Source organism: Cinclus cinclus, chromosome 2 (assembly GCF_963662255.1).
Source record: "Cinclus cinclus chromosome 2, bCinCin1.1, whole genome shotgun sequence".
Classification (NCBI taxonomy): domain Eukaryota; kingdom Metazoa; phylum Chordata; class Aves; order Passeriformes; family Cinclidae; genus Cinclus; species Cinclus cinclus.
The window spans coordinates 24,700,913-24,710,829 of NC_085047.1; the positions used below are offsets into that span (position 1 = coordinate 24,700,913).

The window sequence follows — 9,917 nt, forward strand, 5'->3', positions numbered from 1 at the left end:
TGTGTAGCTAGCAGAGCATATGCCTGTTAGTAGTGAATAGACTGCAAACTTCTCAGGCTATTCAGGTTTAATGTGACCATGCCCCAGACCTGTGTTCTCCACAGCACACTGGGTAGGAGGAATTCTGATGGAAGAGCCTGTGACTGTTCAGCCAGCTTCTCAGAGATGGCTGCAAAAATGCCTTGGTGAATGTTGGAGGTGATCCTGTGCACCTACGTGACTTTTTTTTTTCTTCTATCAGAAGTTGTTGACCTATTCTGTGTGAAATGCTGGGTGCTTATATATATCTATCTGCAGTCATCTTTGAGGAATGTTCTTTAGTAGTTTCTAACTTCCTTGTCTTCCATACCCTATAGGAAGGAAAAGAGATGCAGTAACTAGGACCACTGCCATCATTGTAGTAATGAGTGTCTTGTAAGTACTCACTTGCATTAAAATGTTGCTTGATTCAAGCTTATCTTTGTTTTTATCTGTATTTATTCCTCATTTGTATGTTAAGATTGCATTCAGCATGATAAACTAATTTGAGTGGAGCATGTAGGTGTAAAAAGGCAGTGGATTGACTTGGAAATGACATGCAAGATGAAAATGCTGACTTGTCAAACAAGTCTACCTTACAGGTTTTCTTAGGTCTGATACTATTAAAAAAATTAAGTCTAGAATCTACTGATTCCTAATTTCAAAAATTCCAAAAAGAGATACGGTTATTTCTGTTAGCTATTACCCAGCTTAATGCTAACTGCTAAGACTTGTTCAGATAGATACTATTTTTCAGTATAGTGCTTCCCCACACTTTTTTTTTCCTCACAGGTTTCTGTTTCCTTAGCTGTCTTTAGCCATGATCTTGTGTTTGTAGCATTGCAGCTGAAATTGTTACAACTCTTGATTTTTGTTCTCTTGTCTCTACAGTTTGCTGCTCTTGGTCTTGCTCAATATAACACTGTTCCTCAAACTGTCAAAGATAGAGCATGCAGCTCAGTCCCTTTATCATGTTCAGCTTCAGGAGGAAAGCTCTTTGAAGTAAGTTGAATTCACAATCTTTTCTTGCTTTCTTCTTGGCTTACGTGTGACTCTGATCTAAAGAAATATATTATAAACAATGAAATTCAGTGACAAGTTTTCAGAAGTGTCTGGGGCTTGCTGTACTTCTGTGGTCAATGTTGAAATCCAGTGACATGTCTGACTGCATCTTGCAGTAATAAATTTCTCCTTCGACAAGCTGTTTTGGGAGAAATGTTAACCTTAGTTAGCATTTATCAGCATGCTGTGACTCATCTTCTGTGAAATCATAGTGCTGACTACAGAACCAAAATGTTCATCCTGTGTGAACCAGCATGTTCTCAAATTGAATGTTAAAGATTCATTTAGCTTTTTAGCTTCTCTCTGTGTGAAGGAGAGGAGATTTAGCAGGAGATTCAAACTTCCATGTTAGGTGCCTTTTGTACTCTGACACAGAAAGATGTTGCTTCCTTTTGAATACAGTATCAACAAAAAAGGTGAAAACCATAATCTGATGTTGAGTCTGGAAGGAGTGTGGGGACCTCCCATAGTGACCATCTCAGAACTGTTTAGAGCAACTTTCTTCATAAGAAAGATCTTGCTCCCTGAAGTGTGGACCTTACATTGCAAATGCAATGTGAGCAGAATCTTTTGGTGGCCATTGCCTCCAAAGATCTGAGGTACTATCTTCAAGAAAACAGGGATTGGAATTCAACTTCAGGCAGCTTTTTATGTGGCTTTTGTAAGAGGATGCTTTTAGCAATGGCCAGGAATGGTGGCAGAGAACAGTTGCTTTTAAAAAGCCATTGAGGTTCTTGTTTCATGTTTCTTATGTAAGCTCAATCTTTTTCAGCATACCTCCAGAAATTGTATCAAAAGAGGAGATACCTCAGTATGATAAGGAACAGGTTGAACATGTCAAGGGAGTTTTAAGAGACTCAATTGAAATGCTTGAGCAGGTAGGTCTGAAGATCCTTCCTGGTGATGTTCTTGTTTCTCAACAACACAGGATTTCTCCCTTGTGTTATCATGGCTTTTGTTTGATGTAGTCTGGTGCTATATAAAGTTTTCTTGATCTGTTTTGCCCTAGGCTTGAGTTTAGTTAATGGGCAGTATTTGTTCTGATGTTTTGGGTTGCTTTGGTGTTGAATTTGTTTCTTGGAGGGTTGGGGGTTTTGTTGGTTGGTTTTTTTTGGGGGGTTTGTTTCTTTGTTTGTTTGGGTTGTTTTGTTTTGTTTTGGTTTTTTCCTTTTTTTGGTTGGTGTAGTTTATTTTATTTGACTAAGATGTAAGCACCCATGTTAATTTTCTTAAACTTGTTTTCTTAACTGCTTGTCCAGTGCTTAAGAGATGTGTTAATTCAGTTCTGAATCATGACAAAGCAAAGACTATAATATTTCAAAACAGATTATCTTTTCTAAGAACACTCATATTAAGATTTATCAAGCGCTTTGCCATCTTATGGGGTTTCTTCATTCAGATTTATCCTGGCATTTGCTCCCCACCACTCGTCTAGATATTGGCAAGAGCTTCACATAGCATTGGCATCAAGGGGCTACCTAATCTCCAGTGAAAAATAATTTCTGCAGACTCTGTGTTTCTGAAGGATCCATAGAAGATAATCCTCCTTCATAATAACTTAAAATTTCAGGCTCTTGTATACTACAGACACACATACACACAAAAAAAAAATTGAATAGTGTTGCTTCTCTCTAATCCTGAAGTCCATGACTTTTAAATCCTTACAATCCCTAGGCTGAAATTTCAACTCAGTAACTGAAGGACAGTAAATTCATGCTTTAGTTTTTACTTGCTACTCAGGAATGTTCTGGTTTTAACTTCGTTTATTAAATCTTAAAATGCAATGGAATAAATTATTAGTTTGGGAAAGCTGAAGGGGGAGTTCACATGTAGCTTTCTCCGTCGTTTGCTCTTTGCTCTTACATGCACTAAAGGAGGTTAGAAAAAGAAGCCATTTTCTATACTCCTTGTTTAGAGGTGTTTCTGCACACCCAACGGCTATTAATCTATTAATTAGCCACTCTGATCACAACTTGAAAAAGCCTGAGTGCTGGAAGTTCCACTTGAGAGATTTCTAGTTTCCTGGTTTCCGTGCCCTTTTTATTTTCTCTGCATACTCTCTAAACAATTCCTAATTCTGAAGTGTTAAGTGCTTTTTGAACACGCAGTGTTAAAAAAAAAAAAAAAAATAAGAGTGAGAATTTAGCCACCTTTTTTATCCAGATTAACACTTTTTGTCTGGAAGTCCTGACACATCTTAGTGCTTGCTACCTTGTGTTTTGGGAGGGTTGTCAATAATCTAAACGTGTTTTATGCACCAAAATGCACTAGGAGGGCCAAGTACTAAAAGAAAATTCGTCTTGTACTGCCATGTTCCTTGGCGTATTTGCACAGAACATTATCTGTGACTAAAAACGAGTGGGGTGGTTTATCTTCTGTGCTGTTGTCTGGTGAGGTGTTAAGATGTTATTATCCTGGACTGTTAGTATTTATAAACTCTACAGAATGTAGCTGTTAGGAGAGCACAGTAAGCCAACTGTTTATGGAAACAGGGAGGAGGAAATCAGATGAAATCTTCAAAAGAAAAGGAAGAGGGAGACTTTATATTCCTGATGTCACTCACCTGTGCAGGAGATCGACTTAAGTAATTGGTGGGGTGGATGATTGTGTCTTCACAGCTGAAGATTTCCCTTTCCATGCTCCAAAGAAGCTTTGATGACTTGAACAGGACGCGGAGCAGCAAGACTGAGAGTTAATAACCACATCAGCTTTTCATTGAAGACATTGGAAGAACGGATGTGTGTGTGAGGACTTGTGGGGTAGGGATTGTAACTGTCTCCTCTAGACTACTGTTTAGCTCAAAAGCTGCATAGAATAAAGGTTTGTGGAAGATGTAAGTTGGGTTCTACATTGCCATAGCTTGGCAGTCTTTTCTCCCCTGCCAGCCAGGAGTCTCAATTCCCAACAGTGCAGAGCTCTTGGATCCATCCCATGGTGAATGAGCGAGGGCAGTTGTTCTGCTGGTGAGCAGATCTGAACACTTCAGAGAGGGAAAAACACCCTCAGCAGAGAACTGGGCTTATCTCTTACAAAATTGCAGCTTTTTGTGTCAACGTAGAAAATGACCATCACTGAAGAGCACTTTGGAGAAAAATGAATGTAGTGGATTCACAGACACAGGGTCTTCATAGGCTTTTTTTTTAGCCTTGGGGACCTTGTGAAACAAGTCATCATCTTAAGGAAGAATATGCCTAAGATTAATTAACAGGAAAGGGTTTGATATCTCTTGCATACTGCAAGTTTTGGCAGGCTGCCTTTTGCCATATGTTTCCAGCTCAGAGAAATTTCAGCCCTCAGTGTTTTTCCTCCATCAAGGGTTGTGTTTCAGCATGGTGTGCCCACTGATGATGAAACACCTTTTCACGTGCTTCAGGCGCTTTCTAAGCAGGTTGAGGGAAAGAAGATTAATACAGAAGGAAAATCTAAGAAAGCGCAAGGACCCCCCCTCCCTCGAGGCTGGTCGTGTTTGGAGGGCAGAGCTTGTCTCAGGCAGTGCTCAGCCCGTCGGGCAGTGATGCAAACGCAGGGTTGCGGGGTAGGGAGGGGGTGGGGTGCAGGGTCAGCTTAGAGGCGTGAAGGGGGAAGCTATGCCCGGCCTCGTGTCCACTCCCGGGGAGCAGCGGGGCGTCCGGGCTGTCACCTGTGGCACTGCCACTTTAAGGCAGGTATCCCCGCTTGACGGCGGCACCGCCCCCCATGCGCCATTGGTGGGCGCCGCCGTCAGGTGGACGGTCCAGGCGGGGGCTCCGCCCTCCGCACACCTCGCGGCGCGGGCGGCCAATGGCGGGCGGGCGCTGCGGGGCGGGGGCGGCGGCGCGCGTGGGGCACCTGAGGCGGCGCCACCGGCGGGAGCCGCTCCCGGTCCTGAGGGAGGGACGGATCGGGCGGCAGCGATGGAGGAGCCGCTCTCCTGCTGCGAGTACGTGGACCGGCGCGGCCGGCGCAACCATCTGGTGGCGTGCTGCTGCGACTGCGAGGAGCTGGACGACGGCTGCGACAGGTATCGGCTCCGCGAACCCCCGGGGGCCGCCCGGCTGTGGGACACCCTCCTGGCGGCTGCGTCCCCGCGGGGTTGCCGCCCCGCTTCCTGGGAAACTTGTCGGGAGAGAGGGAAAAGGGATGTGGTGGGAGCGCGGCTGCCCCAGTGCCAGCCGGCGCTGTGCTCCCCTCGTTTGCAGGTGGCTGACGTGCAGATCCCTGCCCCCGGGAGCGCTGGAGAGGATCGCCGACACCATCGCGGACCGGCTGCGGGTCCCCTGGTTCTCGGGGGCCGTGAATATCAACCTCAGCCTTGTGCCACCGCTCGTCCTGCTGCCCGTCTTCCTCCACATTGCCTCCCTGCACTTCCTGCTGGGGCTCATCATCCTGACGTCCCTGCCCGTCGTGGTGCTGTGGTATTACTACCTCACCCACCGGAGGAAAGAACGGACTCTCTTTTTCTTGAGCCTGGGCCTCTTCTCTTTGGGATATATGTACTATGTGTTTCTCCGGGAGGTGGTTCCCCGGGGTCACGTGGAGTATTCCCAAGTGGTCGCTCTCACGTGCGGGTTAATTCTTATGCTTGCAGCCCTGTTTCGAGCCAAGAAGGACCCTGGCTACCTTCCCATCCCAGCAGGTAACGAGAAGCCATTGAACCAAGGTTTGCCCAACAAGAATGTTAGAGGGAGCTCCAGCGGGCTCCATAGCATCTCAGATGCTGGCAGCAGTCGGACTGTGAATGGGGAGGCTAAAGGTTATTGCAGGATGTCAGCTGAGCAGCCAGAAGGTGTGAAAAAGGACTGGTGCACTAAATGCCGGCTGATTAGGCCAGCCCGAGCAGGGCACTGCCGGCTTTGTGGCAGATGTGTGAGGAGACTGGACCATCACTGTGTCTGGTAGGTTTTGCACTGCTGAGGCTCCCTGTTTTTTCTCTCTGAGTTCCTTCCTTTTAAAAGTAAGTTTTTTTACAGTCCTTGGTAAATAGAGTTGCTTTTGCTATATGCTAGACCTTATGCAACTCTTTAAATACAGAAAGCTTTGTATTTACCCTTTAAAAGAACAGTTAGAGTAGCTGTTTATTCTAAATGGGTTGACCTGATGGCTGAAAGCTTCTACAGCATACTTCAGAATTGCCTTTATTTCTCTGTTTTTCATCAGTTTGGGGTTGTTTTTGGTGTGGGTTTTCTTGGATTTTTTTTTGTTGTTGTTGTTTTTGTTTGTTTGTTTTTTTGGTTTTGTTTTTAGACTTGGTCTGTGGAGCACTAGTGATCCTGCAGTTAAGTTGCATTAGTGCTCTCCTGGGGCAAAGGAACCCAAAGCTGCCTTTTGGGTGTGCACGTGGTGCTGGAACCAAGGAGGTTATAATATGTCTCAGCAAAGGATATTACCCTTGCTAAAAATTTAAGGCAAACAGTCTGCTGCTGTTACCCTCCAGATCTATTGTCTCATGTTTTTAACTTTATATAGAAAAGTTATGAAGCTTCTTTGAACATTTTTCAAAGTTCTTAGCCTGTATCAGCTGGAAGCACCTTGGAAATCAGGTTCTCTGACAGCTGGGAGAGGAAGGAGAAATAGCAGATGCTTTCTTTTTTTAAGCAAAGTAATCTTTTCTTTCCTTTTGGAGGATTAACAGCTGCGTAGGGGAGCAGAATCATCAAGCTTTCATCCTTGCACTCTCCTTCTTCATGCTCACCTCTGTGTATGGGATTACCTTGACCCTGCACACCATCTGTAGGGGCCAAACTCCATTTGTGGCATTGCTCTACTGCCCCGGGGCCTATTCTGACTACAGGTGAGATGTTTATCTGGGAGAGAGCTGGGGTGGGGGCAGGCTTGCTCAGGCAGCTTAGCTCCTGCTCCTTGTTCTGCTGGCTGTCAGCCCTGGACACAAAGTGCTCCCTAAAAAACTCTGGAAAGCAAAGACATGCCTCTGCTTTCAGCAAGGTGGGCAGCCTGAGACTTGGAGAGAGTTCACTATTTATTTGGAAAAAGTTGAAGGAGCTAGGATTTGAAGTATTCGTGTTATGTGTAGATGTAAGTATGTATGCCCCCTGATGCAGGTAATGGTCTGACAGCCTGGAATCCACACATTCTCTCTCATTCCTCACTGTCTAGTTACTTTACTCTTAAGTTATCTGCCTAGAACATGCCCTGTGTGGCAGGGAAGGTAGTGGGAGCTGTTGGACACAAGTTCAGAGACCAGTAATACCACAGATGGGCAGGGCACTGCTAGTACACGAGTGACCCTTCCTCTACTCCATCTCGTGACCAGTGAGAGCATCCTGGGATCTTTAAAGCTCAAGCACCATTACAACAGGAAGAGTAAAGAGCTAGGTTGTGTGACGGCAGTGTGCAAGAGTAGCTCTGATAGCAGTAAAAACTCTCATTAAGTAAGCCTTGAAGCTTTAATTTTGAGAAAGCTTTAAGTATTATCTGATGAAAGCAGCAAAGTGAGATCACTGTGGCAGATGTAGACAGGGATTTGAAAGGATGGTGATTACCAGGGAAAGTCACTTTAAAGCAGCTGTTCCAGTACTAAATGGCTTCCTTCCCATCTTTTCCCCTGCTGCCAGCTCCGCTCTGTCGTTCACCTGTGTATGGTACTGTGCCATTGTAACAGCTGGCATGGGATACATCCTCCTTATCCAGCTGTTGAACATCAGCTACAATGTGACTGAGAGGGAAGCTCGGCTGGCTCTGCGGGACAACACTGGGCATAGACTGCTGGGCGGGTTAGTGATAGATACTGGCCAGTATAACAGGGGACTCCTGTGCAACTGGGGCCACTTCCTGGGCCTGGGGTCTTCTCCTACGCAGCGCTCTGCCGAGGACATAGTGTGACAGCCCTCTTTCTGCAGATGGCATTGTGTCATGGCTCACTGACTTTGTTTAGCAGGGGAACAGCCCCTCCTACCAGGACTCCTTCCTCGCACAACCTTTCCTCGTGGTCAATGTGTGGGCTATACCCTCACTGACAACACCAGATGTTTTCCCAGGTGGAATGGTTCTTCATATGCTGTCAGCCAGCAACAGGATGCAGAAAGTAGTAAGCCATAAGTGCAGATGGGGAGAGGAGGAGCCTGCTGCCTTTTTCCACCATGGGAAACAGCATGAAGAGCACAACATTTTGAGAAATTGAGTTTCCCTTAGATGTGAATACTGGCATCAGGAGGAACCTGCTGCTGGGCTTCAGAGAGTACCCTGGTTCCTGCAAAGGTTAAGGAATCCCTGGGTTTGTACCTACATGTAACATTTTGGAGAAGTCAAAAGAGAGAACTTTGGATACAGATAACAGATGGACCCCTGCACAAACCAGGCTCTTTGGCTCAAAGAGACTGTTTAGGCAGTCATTGGGCAGCACTCTCCTCTCTGGTGCATATATTTATTTCTTTTGACTATCTCTGATTCCATCCAGCTGTGTACATGCTTCTATTAAGTGCCTTTGTGAGCTACATTCCTGTAGGACTCTGTAAGATGCCTTTACCTCTTGACCTCTAAATTTGTTATTCTGTCCCTGTCTGTCTAAATGAGTGAAAAGAGATCCCACTGTTCTTTCTGCAAGCTGGGTCTGTATTGGTTTGAAGGCTTTGCTCTTCTGCCTCAAAGTGTTTCTGCTCTGATTATGGGTTGTGACAGCAGGTAAATACACCAAGTAAGGAGTTTTGAAGCGACACATAACACTGAACTCTGAGGGCAAATTAAGAGTGCTGTCTGTCTGGCATTACTGTAGCTTTATGGAAATTACCTTCATCCTCTGTCTGTGGGAGAGTAGGCAATTCCGCTAGCAGCATATTTGGTAGGTAGCATCTTGGTTGTGTTGCTGTTAACACCATGATCTTGTCTCCTCTCAACCTGTATATTGTGGAGCTGCCTGTAGATCTGTTTTCTTAAGTCAAGATGCCAAGGAACAGATCAACTCTAAGGTACATAGGGAGAAGTAGAGGATGTGTTGGAGGTGTTTGTTTTTGGGATAGATGACCTGTACAGGTGAATGAACCTGTTAAGATGCGCTCTGCAGGAGTGCAATTTTTTTTTCCTCATGAGCCTGTAACTGTACTATGGTTTGGACGAATTTCAGCCACAGTAACAAGGTTTTGGTAGAAGTGTTTTCTGGATTTTGTGGGTGGGATTTTTTTTGTTGCTTTTTGTTTTAAACCATTTATGTATGCTGCTGACCCTGCAGTAATAGCAAAGGTCTGGCTGAAATAGCAAGGGACCATGGCACAAGAATTACAAGTTTGGCCTAAGGTGAAAAAGCAGAGTTTTGTCCTAACTATGGTGCTTTCAGACATGTGCAGCATGCATGGGTTATGCCTGCCCCTGAGTGCACAGGCATGGCAGACAGCTGGGGGATATTGGGCAAGTAATGCTCATTCACTGTGCTGCTGTGCAGTAACTTTGACAAGTGGATGCATGGTGTCAAAAGAAAGCAGGGGTTGTCCCTTGGGATCCCTGCCATATTTTATGTGAGTGCTCCTCGTGACACGTCCTAGTTTAAGGTAAAGACTGTGTCTCTCTTTGCACTCTTTGGTTTCCTCAAGTGGCACTCTTTATAACTGGCAGATGATTGAGGAGCAGCTACATTTGGAATGTGGCTGTACAGTTACTGAATTTCCCTTATTTCCTCTTGACCATTTTTATTTAGTGAGCAGTTCTTTATAAGGAGGTGAAGGGATAGCACTTCTGCTTTGTACCTGTAACCAAGCACAGTAGGAGGTGCTGATCACTTTCTTGACCCTAATGTGAATGAAAAGGTACTCTGCTGGACTGTGCAAAATATTTATGACCTTCTGTTTGGAGCTTGAAGCCTGATCATAGTAGTTCAAATTGAGACAAGTTGCTTCTACTTGAGTTGTATG

At 45.1% G+C, this 9,917-nt stretch overlaps 2 protein-coding genes across 2 annotated transcripts in view; both read left to right on the top strand.

Moving 5' to 3' along the window:
* Positions 1-3,787, top strand: part of GRAMD1C (GRAM domain containing 1C) — a 53,747-nt gene extending 49,960 nt beyond the window's left edge. Inside the window, 4 exon segments of the mRNA XM_062512590.1 lie at positions 357-414; positions 910-1,020; positions 1,853-1,958; positions 3,699-3,787. Of these exon segments, the coding sequence (XP_062368574.1) occupies positions 357-414; positions 910-1,020; positions 1,853-1,958; positions 3,699-3,776 (353 nt within the window). The 3' untranslated portion in view covers positions 3,777-3,787.
* A 1,186-nt stretch (positions 3,788-4,973) lies between these two features.
* On the top strand, positions 4,974-7,899 carry ZDHHC23 (zinc finger DHHC-type palmitoyltransferase 23). The gene is made up of 4 exons (XM_062512601.1): positions 4,974-5,080; positions 5,259-5,954; positions 6,683-6,850; positions 7,632-7,899. The coding sequence occupies exons 1-4, from the start codon at positions 4,974-4,976 to the stop codon at positions 7,897-7,899; spliced, it is 1,239 nt and encodes a 412-aa protein (XP_062368585.1).
* The last annotated feature ends 2,018 nt before the right edge of the window (positions 7,900-9,917 follow it).